The 22,954-nt window shown below is 45.2% G+C and overlaps 1 protein-coding gene and 1 non-coding gene across 6 annotated transcripts in view; both read right to left on the bottom strand.

Annotated features, from left to right (window-relative positions):
* Positions 1 to 20,009, bottom strand: part of LOC123649860 (DPY30 domain-containing protein 1-like) — a 56,307-nt gene extending 36,298 nt beyond the window's left edge. Inside the window, exons 1-5 of one of the 5 annotated variants that reach the window (XM_045568096.1) lie at positions 19,873 to 20,009; positions 12,026 to 12,192; positions 11,453 to 11,554; positions 2,989 to 3,078; positions 172 to 219 (exon numbers count right to left, since the gene is read on the bottom strand). In XM_045568096.1, coding sequence (XP_045424052.1) covers positions 172 to 219; positions 2,989 to 3,078; positions 11,453 to 11,554; positions 12,026 to 12,172 — 387 coding nt within the window. In that variant the 5' untranslated portion in view covers positions 12,173 to 12,192; positions 19,873 to 20,009. Of the gene's footprint in view, positions 1 to 171; positions 220 to 2,988; positions 3,079 to 11,452; positions 11,555 to 12,025; positions 13,634 to 15,187; positions 15,599 to 15,790; positions 15,797 to 19,872 lie in introns of those variants that run through there. The other 4 variants (XM_045568092.1, XM_045568095.1, XM_045568094.1 and 1 more) reach the window with 4 other exon arrangements.
* On the bottom strand, positions 971 to 1,075 carry LOC123650517. The gene has a single exon (XR_006739384.1). It is a non-coding gene; the product is annotated as a small nucleolar RNA U13 (small nucleolar RNA).
* Positions 20,010 to 22,954: the final 2,945 nt, after the last annotated feature.

Below are 22,954 nucleotides of genomic sequence, written 5' to 3'. Positions count from 1 at the left end.
TTTTGCTTCAAAGTACATATTTATGACTTGTTATTAGTGGAATATATTTTTGGACTAGCTATTTTTATAATGTCCTTATTAAAAATGTAGCTACTAATGCATCAAAATTAAGCTTTACATTACAGAATACTCATTCATTTCATGTAACATAGAATGACTTTTTCTTCTCACCTCTGATTGTGAAGTGTCTTCACTCTTAGCCATATTCATTTTCATCTCCTTTAATATATAAAAATGAAAAAATATTTAGAATATACTTTCATTTTGAATCCATGTTTAATTTTCAAGCATTTTTATTTTTACATAATGCTATGATCAATTTAAAGCAAAAATGCTATCACTCTGTGAGGAGTGGTATGAACACACCACAAAACTGCAGATCACAGCCTTATTTAATACTCTATACTAAAAGAAGACACTGTGTTTTATATGTAAAACTTATTTATAAAACTTTTAAAAAATGAAATGGACTGAAACATTTAAACTGAAGCCACATTATTAGCAAATGTGAAAAGTGACAAAATAAAAATTCTAATAAATTCTTACAAGAAGAGATTTTAAGGAGAACTTGCAGTTGAGTTTTGCACCTAGTAAGAAGTAAATATTTCTGAAGGCACTAACCCGGCCCAAGTCACTACCGAATGCACAAATCTTCTCCATCGTGCCCGAGCGCTGCCCTCCATGATACTCTCAACACTGCAGTGGGCATGTGCTGCCCAGCAGGGCAGGCGTCTTTCTGAACGTGAAGATGTTCCTCTAGGCAAGCCGAGCCTTGCCGTGGCACCCATCTTTTCACTCAGCAGGGTGATCTAACTGATCCTAAGCTGATTTGTTCTGGCTGTTGGAAGATGAGTGATCTTGTGATCATACACATGGTCACCCTAATTACAGGACATATATGGTACTGTTTTCCCAAAATCAGTCCATTTTTCTGGTAACTACTACTTCTTCTTCTTTTTTTTTTTTCCCACATCAGAGGGGTAATGTGCCATAAGTTGCAACAAGGTTTCAGGGAGGCGCATCTGATGCATGCACGTGAAAAACCAACCATCACGCTTAGGAACCACAAAAGGATCACCTGGTAACTTCTCATCCTCATATCCACAAGGCTATAGTGGGAACACCCATGTTCTTATAAGATCATGTCCCCCAGCCACAGGGATGGATATTTCACACAAACTAAAGCGGTCAGAATCCTTCCCCAAGATTCGTTTCTTAACTGAAGCCAGAAAAATAGAATCCATGCCACTTGGATGGTAGGAGCCCCAGCAGTGCGAGACTCAGGAGCCAGGAAGGACCACGTTTCTCACTGCGTGCACACGTGCGGCGAGCCAGGCCACAGTGAGAGACGCTGAGACTGACCACCAGAGGGCAGCAGAGGGGAGAGCCTGGCAGCACCTGATTGTCTTGCTCGCAAAGGTCTGGAAGGCCCAATTGTACCAAGAGTCCTTCACACCATGCCTGTTAAGCCCTTTCTTCAAACCAGGATCCTTCAAGTGAATTTCCTTTTGCAAGTGATAGTTTAAGTTGTGTGTCGGCAGCCACAAGAAGGCCAAGGCAGAAGACATGAACGGGCTCATCTCTGACCAATGGGTGAAGCAGGGCTACTGGGGGCGGGGCAGGGAGTGAGGAATGATAAGCCCGTAGGAATGTGGATCATTAAAGTCTGTGCCTCTGGTCATACAGGCTGATGATGCCTGGAGATGATGAAATAACATGGATGCAACACCCTGGAGCCGCAAAGCAGAGACCGAGCCTTCCTACAGACTTCTAAGCATTCAAATATAGCTATCAGGTCACCTAAAAAAATACTTTAAATTCCCTTACTTTGATCATTGTCTTCTTGATATGTTCCTGTTTTTCCTCTCCTTTTTCAACTTGGATCACTGAATTGTTTTAATTTTTATGGACACATAGTAGTTGTACATATTTATGGGGTACGTGTGATATTTTGATACAAGCATAACTATGTATAATGATCAAGTCAGGGTAACTGAGATATCCATCACCTTAAACATTTATCATTTCTTTGTGAATCTTAATGGAAGAGAAAGAGGATTCTCAAATGTGTGTGTTCATATGTGCATATCCATATGCTCCTAACGGCACTCAGACTAAGAAAACATCAGCATCTGTACTTTTCAAAATTATGTATAGGGCTTTCAATTTATCCTTTAAAATCTTTTTTTTAATTTAGTTCACCCTTCACACTTTTTTAAATGCTTTAAATAATGATGCTCTCATCTAAGCATTAATAAACATATTGAACATATTCTATAAAACCTGCTTGTTTTTAATTTTAATTTTTTTTCAATTTAATGAAATAAATAATGGGAGCAACATTTGAGTAAGAGATAGTAGCTATAAACTCAGTCAACCAGATATTTGGTCTATATGACATATATTTTTTGGATACCAGGGAATACTGGTCACAGTAGAGGCTTGACATTATACAGACACAATCGATGAAGATGGGCTTTTTAGAAATAAGTTACTGCATAGTTTATTTTAATGAAAGGCATGAAAAATCCACCTAAAAACATATTTTAAAATGTAAATTATAGTTAATACATCTAACAGGAAGAGATGTATTGTCTCAGAGATCAGAGTATTCTCAATGTTACAAAGAACTTAAACTACAGCACCAGCTACCATAATTAGGAACAACTAACTTTTGACTAAAATGTTGACAGTATCACTATTAGAGAACTCTACTGCTTACAAAGAAGTTTCACATACATGATCACAATTGATCATCACAACAATCCAATGAGATATTGTTGATAACATTATACTACTATCCCTATTTTTGAAACAGGTAAACCAAGAATGAAAAAGGTTACAAATCTGTTTAAGGTACACAGCTAATGTAAGACAGGTTTTTAGATTACGAAGCCCATGATCTTTCTGCTATAACAGCTGGAAGAAACAGGTTGAGGATTCTAAGAAGTTTTAAATAAAATAGACATTTATAAAACTTCAAATTACCTTCTCTAATTGTTCTTGAGCTCTCTGTAGTTCTATTCTCTGTCTCTCTTTTTCTTGCTTTTCCAACTCCAGTTGGATTGCCAGCTGTTGCTGAATAATCAGAAATACATGTCATAGTCAAATTAATTGCAAGATAATTAAGTTTATAACCACCTAATTTCAGAAACTTACAAAAATAAATGATCACAGCCACCTAACACTGCAGGTTTCTACAAATGCTTCCTGAGGCATAAAATTTTAAAAAGGAAGCTTCCTTAATTGCTAATTGTAGAAAGCATAATTTATACAAAATCAAGTCATTTGCTCTGTTCCTCTTGAAGTTAAAAATGAGAGTACAGTAATTTTCTCAGACAAAATCTCTTTAAGCATAGATGGGTCTTCATATAGCCAAACCTCAGTTGTAGAACAGTGGGTCAGAAAATCTTAAGAATATTATCTGAAATCATGGATAACCAACAATATATTTGGCCCCAACTCAATATATATGTCACACTGGTAGGGCCCAGCAATAAAGTCTGTGTTTGTACAGCCCATGAGCTAAGAATGGGTTTTACATTTTTAACTGGTTGGAAAAAAATCAAAAGAATAATATTTCATGACATATAAAAATTACATGAAATTCAAATTTCAGTATCCTTAAAGTTTTATTGAGACAAAGCCATGCTCATTTGCTTATGCATTGTCTATTGTCTATTTCTGCTCTTGCACTACAACAGCAGAGTGGAGTATTTGCAACAGAGACCATACATGGTGCTGTCATCGCTTTGTCCTGCTGCTCAGCACACTACAAATCAGTGACATTGTTATAACAGTGTTTAGAGTGCTATAGTATCACTATACCACATTGGAACAACTATATTCATCATATCAAAACAAGGGGTGAACTTTGAATGTCCCACTTTTAAAGAAAAATGGAGTGTAGCTTATTAGTTATCAAATTAAACAGCAAAATATGACTGTTATTGTACAATGACACTGTGCTAAAAGAATACAATAAGCATCGGCATTACCAGCACTCATCACAATATCCCCAACTCACATGAAAGCAAAAGTCAGAAAAATTAGAAAATTTAAACCAGAATTATCACCGAAGAATTTCTTCACAAAAATTAAAAATGAAAATAAGGCTGCAACAAAAGTAAGCTTCCAAGTAGCTGATGTGTTATCCAAGCAAGGAAAGACATTTACCAATGGTGAGTTAATTAAAACATGTTTGATTTCAGTGGCTGAAAAAAAATGTGTGCAGGAAAAAAATAAGCTTGTTTAAGATTTTAGCCTTTTGGTGAGAACGGTTATTCAAAGAGCTGACTTTGGGAACAACATCAACAGTCAATAAAAACAAGGTAAATGATTTGGAGTGGTTTTCCTTGGCTCTGGATGAGTAGGCAGATGTTCCCAACACTGCTCAGTTGTTGTTTATCTAAAGAGTTGATGCTGAGTTTGAAATGATTGAAGAACCAGCCTCTACAAATAGTCTCCATAGAACAACTGCAAACAAGAATATTTTCAAAGAAGTTGAGAAACACTAATTAAATACAAGTGAAGTGAAATCTGCTAAGATGTGTGAGAATCAATGGTGATAAAAAGAAATATGTTCCCAGTGTTGGGAACGTCTGCAGTGGATCACGCCTATTATCCTATCACTCTGGGAGGCTGAGGTGGGAGGATTGCTCAAGGCCACGAGTTCAAGAGCAGCCTGAGCAACAGTGAGACCCTGTCTCTACAAAAAATAGAAAAATTAGCCAGGTGTGGTGGTGCATGCCTTTAGTCCCAGCTACTAGGGAGGCTGAGACAAGAGGATCGCTTGAGCCCAGGAGTTTGAGGTTGCTGTGAGCTATGATCGCAGCACTGCACTCTAGCCAGGGTGAGAGAGTAAGATATTGTCTCAAAAAAAAAAAGTGTGGAATAGAAAAAGGATGAACTGAACAAATTTACAAACTTGTGAGAAAATTCATGAGTGCTTAAAGCCTGTGAATATTCATCATGTTATTCAACAGCAGCTACTCTGCAAAAAAATTTTGAATCTATCATGTGTTATGGAGCCAGTAGTGTCAACCATGACCTTCATTCACTCTTGTAAACTTGACCATCATCTGCTCTGTGAACTGCTGTCAGAAACAGAAGCTGAATATATCTGATTTGTCCTACCACACAGCAGTTCCATGACTTAACAGTGGTAATGTTTTATTGTGAATTTTTTGAGATCATGGCCAAGTTTTTATTTTTTATTGTGTAAATTTAAGGTGTATACAACATGATGTCTTGATATACATGTACAGTGAAAGGATTACTACAGGTAAGCAATTTAACATACCCATCATCTCACACAGTTACTTTTTTATGGCAACAGCACCTAAAACCTACATTCTTAAAACATTTTCAGTATATAATACAACATTATTCACTATAGTCCTCATGCTGTACCTTAGATCTCTATATTTGCTCATCCCACATAACTGCAATTCTGTGCCTTTCAATCTACATCTGCTCGTCTTCCCCTCCCACCCCAAACACCCCACCTCTGGTAACCACCTCCGTTTTCTGTTTCTATGTATTCAACTTTTTTTTTTTTTTTTAGATTTCCACATATAGGACAGATCATGCAGTATTTTTTGTTTTGTGTCTGGCTTATTTCACTTAATATAATGTCCTTCAGTTTCATCCATGTTGTCACAAATGGCAGGACTTCCTTCTTTTTTAAAGCTGAATATTCCTTTATATATACATACATATGTGACATATATCTGAGAGAGACATATAAGATATACATGAGATAGACAGGTAGATATCTACAATTTCTTTATCCAGTCATCTCTTGACAGACATTTAGGTTGCTTCTGCTGTCTTGGCTATTGCCTACAACGCTGCCATGAACGTGGCAGTGTAGATCATCTCTATGAGGTGCTGACTTAGTTTCCTTTGGATATGTACCCAGAAGAGGGATTGATGGGTCATGGTGTAGTTCTAGTCTTAACTTTCTGACATACCTCCGTACTGTTTTCCATAATAGCTGCACCAGCCTATTCTCACCAACAGTGTACAGAGTTCCCCTTCCTCCACACCCTCACCAACACTTGTTAACGTCTCTCTTTTGGATGACAGCCATCCTAACAGGTGTGAGGTGGTACCTCATAGTGATTTGACTTGACTTTCCCTGATAACTAGTGATATTGAGCATCTTTTCACTGTTTTTAGGTCTTTTAGGCCATTTTTAGGTCTTCTTTGGAAAAATCTTTAATCAGGTCTTTTGCTCATTTTTTAACTGGATTACTTTTTTTTTTTTTTTTTTTTTGCTATTGAGTTTAAGCTCCTTATATATTTTGAATTTTAACCCCTTATCAGATATATGGTTCACAAATATTTTCTCCCAATCCATAGGCTGCCTTTTCATTTGGTTGATTGTTTCCTTTGCTGTGCAGAAGCATGTTACTTTGATCTAGCCCCACTTGTTTATTTTTTCTTGTTTCCTGTGCTTTTGGTGTCATCTCCAAAAAATTCACTGGCAAGATAAAAGTCAAGGAGCTTTTCCCATACTATGTTTACTTCTAGGAGTTTTACAGATTCAGGTCTTACATTTAGGTCTTTAATCCATTCTGAATGATTCTTGTGTATGTTGCAAGACTAGGGTCCAGTTCCAGTCTTTTGCTTATGGATATCCTGTTGTCCCAACGCTATCTATTGAAGAGACAATCCTTTCCCTATTGTGTCTTCTTACAGGCCTTGTCCAAAACTGACTGTATACGCTTGGGTTCATTCCTGGTCTCTATGGTCTGTTCCATTGTTCCATGTGTCTGACTTTAGGCCAGCACCATGTTGTTTTAATTATTGTAGCTTTGTGATATAATTTTGAATCAGGTAGTGTGATGCCTCCAACTTTGCTTATCTTTCTCAGGACTGCTTTGGCTATTTAGGAACTTTTGTGGGTCTATGTAAATTTCAGAATTTTTTGCTATTTCTGTGAAGAATGTCATTGGAATTTTTGCAGGGATTAAGTTGAATCTGTAGATTGCTTTAGGTTGTATGGACATTTTAAAAATATCAACTCTCCCAATCGCTAAAGACAGAATAGCTTTCCTTATATTTGTGTCTTTAATTTTTCATTAGCATTTCATAGTTTTCAGTGTATAGATCTTTTACCTCTTTGGTTAAATTTATTCCTATTTTATTCTTTTTGATGCTACCTTCAATAAGGTTGTTTTCTTGATTTCTTCTTCAAATAGGTTATTAGTGTACAAGATTTAAATTTTTCTTAATGAGAAGAACCACTCTCAACCACCATTACCAAACATTAATGGCTTTGGAAATTAGCTTTTGCTGCAGAATTGGTAATGTTTCTTAATTCCACCTAAAATTACAAGGCAAAACAGCACTTAAATATAAAACTTACACTGTAGTAACGTCACTTCAACATCAACTCATGTTATTTGAATCACAAGTAATGTCAAGCTGCTTTACACACTTCCAGTGCTGTCACACACTAAAACAAGATATTAGATCTCCATTCCCACACAAATTGGCAATGGATATATTCCCACACAAATTGGCAATGGATAATCTCAAGCTATAGTTCCAGAGTGTTTGTTAAGCCTCAGTGTAAGTGCAAAAGAAATTCCCATATTTCAAAGTACATTTAATGGCTGGGTGTGGTGGCTCATGCCTGTAATCCTAGCACTCTGGGAGGCAGAGGCGGAAAGATCGCTCGAGGTCAGGAGTTCGAGACTAGCCTGAGCAAGAGGGAGACCCCGGTCTCTACTAAAAATAGAAAGAAATTAAATGGACAACTAAAAATATAGAAATATATTTTTATATAGAAAATATTAGCTGGGCATGGTGGCGCATGCCTGTAGTCCCAGCTACTCGAGAAGCTGAGGCAGGAGGATTGCTTGAGCCCAGGAGCTTGAGGTTGCTGTGAGCTGGGCTGATGCCATGGCACTCTAGCCCGGGCAACAGAGTGAGACTCTGTCTCAAAAACAAACAAACAAACAAACAAACAAACAAACAAAAAATTGCCAAAATACATTTAACTGTGCAGTTAAGAAGCTTCCACCAACCTTTAATTGGAAGTGATTAATCTATAATACAAGGTAATGACATGTTAAAAGGTAAATATCAAGAGAGAAATCTAATAGAATTCTACAAATGCCTTCTAAGAGATGAATGTGCTGAATTTAAATTATATACATACAGACTGATATCATCATTTGACAGTACCTATCTGTGTGAAAAGACATTTCAAAGATGAAATGCATAAAATCTCATTCTAGATTAGCATTAACAGATAAATATTTTTAATCGATTTTGATGATAGGGAACACTAATTTTGAACTCCAACTAAGTGAAATGTTATCTTTTTAAAAAAATTTAATTCTCAATAGTAAGCCTGTGTTACAAAAATTTATATTCTATTATTATTATTATTATTTGATTTCATCAATAAAACATTTGTGGTAATTTGTTTTCTCTCTTGGTGTACCTATCTAATATACCATAACACCTACATAATTTCCTCAATTTTGCCTCTTGGCCTGCAAAGTATAAAATATCTACTATCTGATCATTTACAGAATGAGTCTGCCAGTTCCCAAGCTAGAAACTAATTTCTCACCACCAGTCCAGCACCATCTCATAAATAAGCTAAGCTCATCCCATTAAGAGCATTTTACAACTCCATTTTTTAAATCATGCATATTTTAAATGATACATTTTTACAAATAGATAATAAACAGTGATTAATATTTGATTTACAAAAGGATTTTAAAGGTAATTTCTTGGTAGTCCTATATATTTCTACTAAGATAAAAGTGATGGGTTAGGTAGCTAAAATGCAGAAACAATATCATTCAATCAACTTTCAGACATTGGTAGAAGAAGTGAAATAATACTAACCTTTCAACAATAATGCACAGTGCAGTTGTTAAATACCAACCAGACTGGTCAAAAATAACCAGTTTCTTAACATTTTCAGGAAATTTTCAAAACCTAGTTCCTTTCTTCACACATGATGAAAACCACTAGAGAGCCATTCAAACAAACTAAAAAAAGAAAAACCAAGAAAGCTTTTACCTCAATAATAAGCTCTTACATAGAAAATGGCAGTAAAAATACTTCCCTGTTGACAAGAAGCTGGGCTTGCAAGAGAGCACCGGAATTTCAAGCACTGACTGTGAGGGCAGCTGCCTTTGCAGCCAGCAGGGAGGGGAGCAGCATCCCCAGCCTCCAGCTCACCTATGCAGCCGGTTCCAGGAGGCCCCTCTGTTTCTCTTCATCTCAGCCTCACTCTCAAGCCCTTCTCTGTTGGTTGGTGTCTCTTCCAGCATCTATTTCTGCCCATGAATCTACTTCTTTAATAGGCCATAAATTCTTCTGCGGAATATTATTTTATCTTCCACCCTCCAACACAATACTTAGGGTTCAGTGCACAGCAGATTAGTTCATAGGGGTCAACATAAGATGGCTAGAGAAATGTTTGATTTCTAGTATTGTCAAATTATATGTAAGTAAGATTTAGTAGATGAGTCAAAGAAAGTTAAGTATCCCCCCATTTGTGATGTAATTGCCTTGAGGAAGGAAAACTGCTGAGAAATCTCCTTATTCTGATAGACAGGGGACAGACACTAGCCATAGGAGCTGTAGGAGGAAGGACGGATCCTCATTCAAACTTGTAGCTGCTGCAGGAGACACCTTGTCTGTTTGGACAAGAGTCTGACAGCCAACTCAACACTTTGCAATCTCCCCTCAAGAATAAGCCAGGCCAGGCACAATGGTCACGCCTGTAATCCTAGCACTCTGGGAGGCCGAGGCGGGAGTGTCACTGGAGGTCAGGAGTTCGAGACCAGCATGAGCAAGAAGGAGATCCTGTCTCCACTAAAAATAGAAAAAATTAGCCAGACAACTAAAACTAGAAGAAAAAAAAAATCTAGCCATGTGTGGTAGTACGTGTCTGTGGTCCCAGCTACTCGGGAGGCTGAGGCAGGAGGATCGCTTGAGCCCAGGAGTTTGAGGTTGTTGTGAGCTAGGTTGACACCACAGCACTCTAGACCGGGCAACAGAGTGAGACTCCGTCTCAAAAAGAAAAAAAAAAAAAAGAATAAGCCAAATGACTGAAAATAAAGACTCAGAAGCAGCAAAGTTTTCAACAGCCCTATCCATCTAAGGTGCCTAGAATTTTCTACTTCAGTATCAAGGATGGGAGATTAGGCAGAGAAGCTATTTGCCAGGTCTGTAATTTTATTTTTATCCAAACTTCTGAATAATAGGCTTCTTTCCCTTTTTCAAATGTGTGGACTCGAGTTGAGACCATAGCATTAAGTACTATATGGTAGAACTATAGAGGTGGCTTAAATTTAGTTCAGAAGCTCTCTATAAAGTAACTTAGTCCAGAAGCCACTCTGGAACTTTCCCCTATTAGCGTCTACTCTGTGCCCCATCCCGTCACCCATTCCCTTACCAACATCTTCAGCCCCCCAGTCCTGCTACCACAGACCTACTTCAGCCCAAGGGTCTGCCTCTCCACATCTGCACTCAGATATCCAGGCCTAAGGGAAGGAAATCACGTAATCACACAGCCAAGCCAAATGGCACCAATTATGAATACTTGGTCTCCAGCTGCCACCAGGTAATGGTAAGTTTCCTCAGTCAACTCTCTCTTTTCTTCTCCAAAGCCACCATTCCAAACCTTCACCCCTTTCCCCACCGCCTACACCTTACCGCCTCATTCTTGGCAGATGATCATGGTCCCTACTTCATAAAGAAAACACAAATGGTCACACAGAAGCCGCTCCCAATTTTGTTCCATGAAACATACATACCCACAGTACCCTCTGCTCTTTCCCTCACTTATAATCAAAGAAGTGACCTTCCACCTGCTAAACCCAATTCCCTCTGAACTCCACGGAGAGCTGACTCTATGAATCTTCCCCTCCATTTCCTAATGTCAGTCATTTCCCCCTACTGCGCTCCTAAATCAAAACAAACACAAAACCATCTCTCCTTCCCCTCAAGATCTCCCTGAAAGCACTGCCTGCGCTTTCCCTCTCCCCAGCTTATCCCCATGCCACCTCATGCTCCACCCACCCTGCTCCGCCCAAATTACAGCGGCTGTGAAGGAGCACTTTGCAGTTCAGCAATAGACACGGCTGACCACTGGGTCTCACTGAAGCCCTCTTTCCCTGTGGCTTCTGTGACAGCACACCCTGTGGGTTTTGCTCTCACCCAGAGGCCTGCACCTTTTGTATTAGCAGCAGTGGTGAGGAAAGAAATGTGGATGCGTGTTATACGTGAGCATAGTCATAAAACCTCACTGCTGCTGCTCCAGCAAAGAAGACACCACATCCATAAAGGGGGAGACATTAGAAAGCCGTATCTAAGTAACCAGAGCTGGGGAGTTCTTCAGCATTTGGGTTGTGCCACACTGAGGCTGGCATCACTCATTCCAGTCACCTCTGAACTCTCTCACTTGTCTTACCTGCTGAAACAAGAGCTCCTCTGCTCTGAGCCTCTCCATCATCTCCTGCTCCATCAGAGCTAGTTCTCTTTCACGCTCCAACTTGGCCATTTCCTTTTGTCTCTAGCATTGTTTAAAAACAATAGCACATGACTTATTAGACATAAAACGATTTGTAAAAATGATCTTGAAAAAAATCTTAATCACCAACAATAGGGATGGGGTTAAGCAAACTACAGTCTATCCATTTGGAAACTGTATAATAATTTGGGAAGATGTGTGTTTTATTTGAATAAAGAACACAAAATTAAAATTATATATTATGCCTGATCACAAGTAGGTAAAAAATAATTTATGGATGAGTGTGTAGAAAAAAGGCTATGCATAGAACAAAACACCTAAAAATCTAAAGAGGCTTCTTTGAGTATTGCTTTCTCTTTTCTACTTTTTCATGTTTTCCAGGTTTTTATATAATAAATATTATTTTTATAATAGAAAAATAATAATACTAAATTTAAAAAAAACAGACAATTTGAAACGAATTGGGTCAATCATTTTACTCTTCTGATTTCCCAAAAGGAGATTCATACTTACCAATTGTTCCATGGTCATGTTTTCCTTATACTTGTAAATCCACAGTGCTAAATATTCTATAGGATCCGCTGGGTGAATTCTTGCCACTTCTGCAAGACCCTGAGTTAGACATGTCCCAAGGTGCTTTCGAAGGTATATTGACTCCATTTCTGACTTCCAGATAAAAACTTTTAAAAATAAGTGTTTTGCATTAGTGCAGAAAATTAAGGCACAGTAGGAGTCAAGACCAGGGAGGTCAACAAAACATTACACCCTATTGCTAGTCATGGGATGGCACAAGCAAACTGGCCCCAGAAACTTCTCATGGTTTCCAAAAGGGCTCCACAGAAGTCACTACCACTAAAATAGTTTCAAAACCCAGGACTTTCAAGTCCAAAAGTCAGGAAAGAGATACTATCATTACTGATTGCAGGACGACTTTATGCCAGGCAATGTGTGTCTCATTGAATCTTACAACATAGCCCCTAAATGGGGTATCATGGCCCCCAGTGGACAGATGAGGAGGCCCGGCACCAAGAGCATAAGTGCACATTCAGGATCACACAGTGGACAGATGAAAAAGACAGAGTTTGCACCCACGTCCTGATTCCAGAGCCCCAACCCTAATGATTATACTAAGATGCTCCTCCTAAGCCATGAGAGCCACAAAATATCATGACAGTCCACCTTAAAAAAATTCATGAATTTCCAAGGCCAAAAAATAAAAATTCAGCCTCCAAAGAGCAGCAGATGACACTCCTCACGATCTGGCCCCAATTTTCTTTTCAGGTTCACCTCCAGACATCTCTCCTGTCCCAACACACCCCAGGCTCTGACTCCACTGCATATCCTGCCTTTCTGCTGATCACGCCTAGCACTTGTCCACCTCCACGACTCTGCACAGATAATCCCTCACTCTCAACTTGCAAAATATCTCCCCACCTGCAAGGGGTAGATCATTCATTCCCTGAGCTTTCCCAGGCAACTCAAAGAAGTTCCTCCTTTTCCAAGCAGCTCACACGGCATTTGTCACACTACGTGAGAATTATGTGAGAATTATGTGTGTGTGTGTGTGTGTGTGTGTGTGCACGTCTCTGTCCTCCCACTAAAAGACAAGCTCCTCTAGCTTCTTGAGGAGTGTTTTTTTGTTTTTGTTTTTTTGAGGCAGGGTCTTGCTCTGTTGCCCAGGCCAGAGTGCAGTGGCATCATCCTAGTTCACTGCAACCTCAAACTCATGGGCTCAAGCAATGTTGAGAAGAGTTTTGTTCACAGGGCTGACACAGCTGTCTCTCCAGGGTGGTTCCTCCACTATCCCAGTTATGTCCCTGTCTGTCTGGTTACAGAGATAGGAATAATCTTAGACTAGACTGTTTTTAAAAAAGAAAAAAAATGCAGCAACCACTATATCTCATGTGCTTTGAAAAACACTAAACACCCTCAAATTACCCTTAATATTTTATGAAATTCAGACTCTTCAGAGAATCTGATGACATGTACTCAATTATTCCACAAATACCTATCATCTGTCAGGCACTAGGATAGCTACTGGGAATACAAAACTTTCATGGATTTAACATCTGTGTTCCCACCCCCAAATCCATATGTTAAAATCCTAACCCACAATGTGATGGTATTGGGAGGTGGGACTTTAAGGAGGTAATTAGATTATAAGAGTGGAGCCCTAATGAATGGGATTAATGACCTTATAAGGAGAAACAGGAGAGAATGGAATGTGAGAACACAACTAGAAGACAGCTGTCTGCAAACCAGGAAGAGGGTCCTCACCAGACACCAGAAATGCCAACACCTTGATCCAGGACTTTCTAGTCTCTAGAACTGTGAGAAATAAATGTATGTTGTTTATGACACCAGTCTGGTAATTTGTTATAGAGCCCAAATTAAAACATAAACAGTCTCTGACCTCATGGACCTTACAGATGAGTAGGGGAGACAAATATTAGCCACATATTCAAATCAATAAATGTAAAATTGAAATTGAAATAAGTGCTATGAAGACCAAATAATAGGGGTATTTGAACAAGTCAAGGAAGTCAAGGAAAGCGTCTCTGAGGGTGATATTTGAACTAAGCTCAAATTTGCTGAAAGAATTAGTTCTTCTTTAAGAGAATGAAGAGTCTCCCAGGTATGAAACAGGGCCCCGATATAGGAATGAGCATAGCAATTATGGGGGATAGCATGCCAGTGTGTCTAGACCTGTCTCTGGACAAATTCACTAATGTTCTGCATAAAATTTCAGAAACACTGATATCCTGAGGTCCATCCATAGGCCCCAATACTGCTCTTATGTCATATGATGATGGTTGGAGTGTAAAATGGTATAACCCCTAAGGAGAGGAATTCAGCAAAATCTAGAAAATCACATATTCATTTACCCTTTGATCCACCAATCTCACTTCTAGGATCCTGTCTCAAAGAGACCCTTGCAAAAATATGAAATGGAATATACGCATAGCTATTGGCACCATTATTTACAATAGTCAAACGGGAGCACCATCTCAATGTTCATCAAAAAGGAGGACTGATGAAACACAGAAACACAACGGGTTATTATGCAGATACAAAACAGACTCAGGACGCTCTCTAAAGTAGGGAGTGATCTCTAGGACACAGAATGAAGTGAAAAAAGTAAGGTGCAGAATTTGTATATGGTATGCAATATACCATATACAATTTCTGTTTTAGCAATAGCAGCGGGGAAAGGAATGTGTATGTGTGTATACATAAATGTAGTCATAAAAACTAAAAACTCTAAAAACTGAAAACAAACTGGCGCAGTGAACCTAATTCCCTATCAGGCTGGCACTGATGTCCTAACCACACACAGAAAAGAATTATTATAACTGACTTTGGAACAGTGTCCTCACTGTACTTCTTCAGTGAGATATACTCTATAAAGACAAAAATAATACATAGACATCTCAGTGCCATTTGAAGTGAAGTAACATAAGAAAGGGAATGGACTCCTGTTACTGCTCCTATAACATAAAACATGGGAAGAGGCCTGTTGTCCCTAAAAGGAAAACCCCTGGCCTAAGCGTTGGGCCAAGTTGAGGGTCTGTCTGGAATTTCTGGGCGTTGCATAGCAATGTATCACCAGGACCTGGGTGAGGCTCGCCATGTCGCTTAACATGTTTCCTGTTCCTGAAACAATAAAGTACCCACCTGTCCCACTGTAAGCTATTTTTCATGTACAAAACAGGCGTGTTGGCTGAGCAGGAGAATGCCCCTTCCCACACAAACAGCTGCCTCGGGCCTGAAGAAACCGCCACAGGAGCTGGAAGGAGGGCCCTGCCCGTCCCTGGGCGACAGCAGGCCAGCGAGTGGGCACGGAGTGCACCGGGCGGCCGCGCTGGACTTGGCAAACACCGCAGGTCACCTAGTTAAATATGAATTTCTGATAAACGAATAACTGTGTACGATACTACATTTGTACTAAAAAGCAACTCGTTTATCTGAAATTCGAATTTAACTGGGCATGCTATACACTGTTTTATCCGGCAACCATGGACCTGGGGCGCTCGGGCTGGTTTTCCCGCCCGGGTCCACGTCCCCACGCGGCAGGTGCCACGCGGCTCACCGCTCGGGGGCGAAGGTGCCGGCCGCCGACGGGCCCCGGGCGCGAACCAGCCCCGCTCGGCCTCGGGGTGAGTCCTGCGCGACTCCCAGGCTCCAACCGTCAGAACCGCCTCTGCCGGCCCCACCGCCGCCAAGCGAGAGGAAGGGTTCCTGGAAAACGGCCGCTACCTTCTCGGTGCGCGCGCCTACCCGCAATCCGGGAGTCGCGTCCGGTTGCCAGGCAACGAGCGCGCGCGCCTCGGGGACCGAGTAGGCGCGTGGCCGGGAGCGGGGCCCGGATGGTGCGCGGAGGGCGCGCGGGCCGGGGACGCGGCAGAGCGGAGCGGGCGCGCGCGGGGATGAGCAGAGACTTGCAGCCCAGCAGCTTTGCGAAGGGGCCGCGGAGACGAGCAACGGAGCCCGACAGGCACGCCGGCACGCCCTGGGAGGGATGAAGGGGGAGCGGGCTTGGGGGAAAAGGCCATACAGGGCTGTCTCACTGAGAGGGGCTGGAGGACCGCCCCCCGCCAGAGTTCCTGGGAGACCCTCGCTGCAAGCTCTGTGGCCCAGCAGTTTCACAACTCCTCACCTTTGCACTTGCTGGTGACTTCTGCTTGGTTCCTTCATAGTTCATCAACATTGTCACAAATGGCAGAATTTTCTTCTTAAAGGCCGAATGATATTCCACTGTGTGTATATATACCATAATCTTTGTCCATTCATCTACCAGTGGACAGTTGGGTTGTTTCTGTATCTTAGCTATTGTGAATTTCCGTAATGGCTGTACCAATTTACGTCCCTATCAACAGCATACAAGGGTTCCCTTTTCTTCACATCCTTGTCAACACTTACATTTTTGGTAGTAGCCAACGTAACAGGTGTGACTATCCCATTTGTGCTTTAAAAGAATGTTTATACTGCTGCTGTTAGGTAGAGTGTTCTGGATGTGTCTGTTAGATCTAGTTGGTTTATTATATAAGGACTCTTTTTCCTTCTGATTCTTCTGTTATTGAGAATGGGACACCTGTCTAGGGCTTACACACCTACATGGGATCATATGCCTGTGTGGAGCTGCTGCACCTCTGCGGCCTCACACCATCCACACAGCAGTTGCTGTGCCCTAAGTGCGTCCTCCACTCACCCTCACACCCTCCCCCTGAGGCAGAGCCCACTGTTCCCCTCATAGACAAGGAGGCAGAGACATGAGGTCAGTCACCTGCTGGGCCTGCTGCACATGGCTGTGTGTGTAGTGGGGAGTGCAGTGAAGTGATGTCTTGGGCAGAATGCAGGTGGCCCATGGAGGCCAGCCCAGACCATGCCTGGGAGCAGCCAGGCCCACTGCCCTGGGAAGAGGAATGCATCCGTACCTCTGCCAGCGCCTCCTGACAGTGTGCAGCAGGTGGGGAGCTGCATTGGCCCTGTGGAGACGCAGCAGACTTCCCCCAGGAAACTGTGTTGGCTCTGTGGCCCTGTGCTAGACGGGGACCTATGTGGTGGCCACCAGGACCTGCCTTGGCTTCCTGGACTGGGGGACATAGCAGATGCAGTGGGTGACCTGGCTGGACAGGGACAAGCCCCATAACAGGTTCAACACTGGAAAGGTGGACCCCACTGGGAGGTTTGTGGCAGGTTAGCTTCCAAAAGGTGAGGGTGTGGCCTTGGCCCTCCGAAGCATGGGTCAGTGGAGGCACAAAGAGGCCGGAAGCCACCTGGGCAGTTCTACATTCATAGCAGGTGCGGGCAGAGCTGGGGGCTGTATGAAGCTCTCCCTCGTTCCTGGAGGAAGGAGCGCAGACATGCAGTCCATGGACTCATGGGGCTGGGCCACCATTTTGGCAGGTTTCCTTCAATGCCAAACCTATCCTTTTCTCCTTTATGCCTCCTTGGTTCCCAGCTATCAACACAGACATGGCCTTGGCCTCCCCTTGGGGTTAAATCCACCAGCATGTGGCAGTGGCCAAGAGCGCCTTCCTGAAGGCATTCAACGTTTTGTGAGAGCTTCATATTTCCCCTGGATGTTCTGGGGTGGGATTCAAAAGTTTACATGGTGATGCATTTAGCAACTCACAGAAATAATAACCATTTTATATGAATACCATTATCCATTGCACTAGCATTCCAAACAACAGAAATGTGAAGCTAATGTCATAGACACTTCAACCATCTTCCATATTGAAAAGGTAGTTTTACTCCTTTCTGTATGCCTACCTGCATTCTAGGTAGATTATGCCTCAATGGACATACTGTGAGTGAACAGTTCTTCAGTTCTAAATAATTCCATTCCCCCTAAACTTTCCAAGTAATTATTGTAAATCTGTGGTGGGAGGTTTTGCTTGAATTATCTACGTAATTGCTATAATTCTCCACTTCCTTTTGGAGACACAGACATGGTCTCCAGTCTAAATACCTTTTGATAAAAATAAACAACTTTTCTTTAAAATTTCTTTACAGAAAACTCTTATGGGGATGGATTAGAGAAAACTAACGGGTAGGGGTGGGGGTGTGGAGTAAGGAAGAATGGAGTGTCTGGGAAGGAGAAATCCAAACAATCACTAGGTTTAACAAAACTTTAAATGGCTCCCATGACAAGTAGTAAATACTAAGTACTCAGTGGTTAAGAGAGTGTGATGATTAATATTCCAGATCCTAAACATTTATCCAGTGAATCATCTATTCACAGTTCATTCAGACTAGGTAATTGAGACTAATCAACTTAAAACCCATGGATGCCCTCAGCCTCTGGGGAAGTTCCCTGCAAGCTGTCTGTGGGACCACTAGTGCCAGTTGGACACATCCAGAGCACACATGGGAGACCCATTTTTCTTCTTTGTGACCTCTGTCTTAACACAAAAGTAAAACATCCAATTACCTCCAGACCCCAGTGCATTTTCTTTTCTTTTCTTTTCTTTTTTTTCTTTGCCTCTTGATGCACTTTTATGGAACCCAGTGCATTTTCTTTTGGATTTTTTTTTGGGGGGGTGGCCAAAAGTAGAGTGAGAGAGAGCTAAGTGGTGGGTGGGAAACAAGGAGGGAGGACAGAGACTTCCAGGGAGGTGTAAAACAAGACCCAAAGGCGGTTTAAAGTGTCCCTTGGGCAGAGGGGAAAAACTCAGGGGCCTCCAGATTCGCTTGTTTCCTTTGATGAATTCAAAAAGGTACAACTGTCAGTTTTTCTCAAATGCACTCCAGGCAAACGTTGTTCAATTTCCCCACCTTGCTCTCAGGCAGCTTTGGGACTCTAGGATTATTTTCTAATTGGCCTATTTGCCAGGAAGGAAGCGATTTAAGGCTAAGGAGCCTAGAAGAAGATTTCAAGCCCAAGGAAGTGGAGCTTAAATGTTCTCCATAGAAACATCGCGCTCCAACCCGGCCGGCCCAGGATTGGAAATTGCAGGGAACCAAACCCCAGCCTGGGGATCTGGGCAGCTCGGCAAGCGCTGGCTGCTCGCTTAATCGGTTGCGTAAGCAGATAAAACCCTTCATTCAGCGGGGTCCGGGGCTCCCTTCGATCGTCCCCTCCCAACCCCCAGCCACTGCCCTAGGGGAAGAACATTTAAAGTCTGCAGCTCTGAGGCGCGGGATTCGGGGGCAAAGAGGGGGGGACCTGGGCGCCTGACGAGGAAGCGACCCCTAGCTACTGTGCACTCTCTCGGACACTCCTGTCAACGCGCCCTTGGCCGAACGAGTTAACGTCGCCCCGCCGGGGTCCAGGCTCCTCCACACCCCCGTCCCGGGCTTCCTCTGGCGGCTGCCGCGCTGCTTTTAAACAGCCCTAAGAGGACCAGGCAGTCCGGTCCCCACGCATGCTTTGTCGGGAGGACGCGAGTCTTGGGCCACCGAGAGCGTGTGGAGGGCGCCAACGTGGTGACGGCGGCGCGCCAGCCCCCGGCCCGCGATCAGCCACGGGAAGCGGGACAAAGAGCTGGGTCCCCAGGACTGAGCCCCTTCGGCCCAGATGGGCCAGAGCGCCCGGGTTCCCGGCACCTCCTTCTCCCCGGGCGATTGCAAAAGCGGCGCAGACAGCACTGGAGAGCCCTGGTTTGTCGACTCCTGTCGCTTCCAGTCGTCAGGCGACACCGCGTCACTCAGGACCGCGCACGATAGAGACAGTCCGAGGAAGCGCATCGCCCGACCCTACCTCCCGCCTTCCCCCGGCCGCCAGCCCCGGCGCCCCATCTCGCCGCCCGAGGGACGCGGGTGCCCCGGGGCTCCGCGGCGCAGTCGTGGGGGGATCCGAGGCCGGAGGGCACCCTACGGTGGCCGCGGTGACTGGGCTCCCTCGCTCCGGTTACCTGGCGCGTCCCGGTGCCCTGGCAGGGGGAATCGGGCTGGGCTGGTGCCCCCAGGGCGCCCGCGTACGGACTTGCTGCTGCTTCGCGTGTCGGCCGCGTCCTCTTTTCCAAGGCGCCGGGCGGCAGGTTGTCACTGGGCCGGAGCGGACGGCTGCCTGGCGCCTTGGTCGCCGCGCGCTCGTTCGGCCTCTGGCGGCCGCCGCCGCCTCTACCGCCGCCACAGCAGCTTCGCCTCAACTGGCCCCATCTGCTCAGCACCTTTCGGGGGATCAGGTGACAGGGCTGGAGAAGCAGGCTGGGTGACGGGGGCTGCTGTGCTGCGAGGGCTGCTGTGGCTTAGGCCGCCGCCGCTGCCACCACCAAGCCGGGACGTCCAGCGGCTGCCGAAAAGACAGAAGGCGGTGGAGGGGGACAGGGGCGCTCTGGGTGGCTGCGGCGGCGGCGGGTGGATGCGGGAGTTGGAGGCGGCTGTGGAGGGGGAGCAGGGAGAAGAGAAGGGAAGGGAAGGGCAAGGAAAAGAGGGCTTGAGGTTGAAGAGGCTCTTCTCTCTGTTTGGGAGCCCGAGTTGCGGGCACCGGGAGCGCTTGGAAGGCGGCTTGGAAAAGGAAGAGACTTGCAGTGAATTGCGTGGCTTGAAAAGTTAGGCGGAAAAAGAATTCCTGCTCTTCTCCCCCCTCCCCCAACAGATAGAGAGAGAGCCAGAGAGCGCGCGCCTTGGGCAGTCGGAAAGTAAAGAGACGATGAGATTCCGCCAGGAAAGGGTCGGGCACGGAGCACAAGCAAAGGACAGAGCAGTGGGCGGCACTGGGCCTCCTGGGGTGGCGGGAGCAGGCGGCAAGGGCACCAGCGAGTCGGAGGGGGACGGGACGCCGGCTCCTGCGTCCTGCACCGAGCTCGCGCTGCTGCCGGGGCTGTGAGTTTCCTGATTTCCTGCCCCAGGATTCAAGTGGGATGAGTGTGTGTGCTTGGGAGGGGGGTGGCGGCTCGGGTGGGGGCTGGGCAGTGCCCACCTCTAATCTTGGACGGATAAAGGGGAGGGGCTGCGCGGGGAGAAAAGGAGGAGGAGGAGGGAGGCCAGGCTAACGCCAAGCCAAGGCGACTGGCCGGGGCCCAGGGGCAGCATTGGAAATACAACTGCCTCGGTGACAGTGGCGACGGCGCCTGGGGGCGCTTGGGTGCCACCCAGAGCCCCGCTCCCGTGCTCCTGCTTAGTGGCGGAGTTAAAGGGACAAGCCAAGGATGCTGGGCCAGCTGGCCTCAGGCCTCGCCCCGACGACCACTCGAGGCCACCCCTGGGCAGTTGTCCTAGAAAGGTGGAAAAGTGACTATCCCAGAGCCACCTTTCGGGGATCAGCCATTACCTGCGCCTCCACCGTGCGAAGCCCACACTGTAGGAAGAGTCTAGCTGCACCCGCGACAGCGCTCTAGTTCCCTGAGAGTGGAAAGGGACTGCAGAGGAGCAGGGACGGCCCCTGACAGCCCTGCTGGGTCTCATAACGCCCTCCCCACAGAGCGTGCTGCCACGCACGCACACACGTGTAAACACACGCACACTTGCACGCGGATACACGTGCACACCCGTCAACACAGGGCCTCGCCGACACACGCAGGCTCACTGCACACACACACACACACACACACACACGCAGGCACGTGCAGCGTGCTCACACGCACACGCCGGAGCTCTGCCCGGGTTGAGCCGCCAGGGCGTCAAAGGGATGTAGCAGGTTCCCGACCACACAACTGCGCCAACTGCCCGACTTCCCTTCAGTTTACCTGCATCTAACCTTCTCCCTAACACCCCCTTTCTGCCGAGCCCTGATTGCGCAGCCTGGGCTGTGTCTGAGTTGGGCGAACACCCTAATGGCCACGGTGCCTGTTAACAGGCGGAGTCCATTTTAAAACGAACCTCTTTCATCCTTGAATAACACAAAACTCCGAAAGAATTAGGCTCAGGTTTTCACACATCACACCCAAAATTGTTTTGGACTAACTCCAAAATAAAAACTTTCAGCTGGGGCGGAATGTTTCCCCAAGATACGGACCACCGTGGCATCCAGGCGCCACTTCCCAGCTTTCAGGGGAGCCGGGCCCGCCGGGCGCTGCTGTGCGGGGGGCGGAGGCGCCCGGAAATGCCTGCTTTGGCGGGGGGCGCTGATGGGGCAGCGCCGCCATCTGAAATCCATTTCCAGCTGCCCTTTGCAGAGCTGGGACACTTCCCTGCACGTTGAGTGCCCTGCGGGGCCCCAGGGTTACTCCGGGTCGGGAACTTAGCTGTGGGGGAGAGCGAGAGCCGCCATCCCTCCCGCCAGAGCCCGGCAGCTGACTGGGGAGGGAGGGGTCTGACAGGAACAAAGGTTTTCTGTCAGAGCTTGGCTTACAGGACGGAATCCCGCCCGCCCGACCTACAAAGCGCATGCTCCGCGGCCCGGGGCGTGGCACGCGGCCGGGCGCGGCACCGCGGTAAGCCAGGGCGGCTGTGCTCACGTGGGACCACATTTGAAAGGGGCGGGGCGAATCAGCCTGGAAAACCGGTCAGGAACTTCAGGGGCGGAGCCAGTGTCTGATTGACAGGCGTGAGGCCAATGAGAGAAGGAAGCTCCAGACGAAGGAAGTCACCACCTTCAGTTAAACTCTAACCGCGCATGGGAATTCCAACAGGCTTTGCCTCTCAGGTTATCAACCGGCTCGGCTCGGCCCAGCGCTCTCAAAACTGATCTTTCCTGGCCGTCTGTACAGCGCTTTCTTGGGCTCTATCCTCCGTCTTCAGTACACTTCTCCACAAGACCTTGGTGAGCACTATTACCATGTCCATTTTACAGGTGCGGCAACTGAGGCTTAGAGGTACGAACCTCAGCAAGGACACAGCGGGGATCCCAGTCTTGGCACCTGACCCTACACCCATCCTGTCAGGGGCTCTGCAGTTCTACTGGCCCATAGACCTGGGCATCAGGGCGGAGCAGGGTCCTGTAAAGAGACCGGGATGAATGCAGTTGAGCAGGTTGCTGGCGGAAGTGTCATAGGAGTGGACATAAATAGTAATAAATAGCTTGTTGGGTCCCACACAGTGTGACAGCCCAGA

This window comes from Lemur catta, chromosome 14, assembly GCF_020740605.2.
Source record: "Lemur catta isolate mLemCat1 chromosome 14, mLemCat1.pri, whole genome shotgun sequence".
Taxonomy (NCBI): Eukaryota; Metazoa; Chordata; class Mammalia; order Primates; family Lemuridae; genus Lemur; species Lemur catta.
Note: the sequence above shows the minus strand (reverse complement) of the source record. Positions and strands in the feature narration are given on the sequence as shown.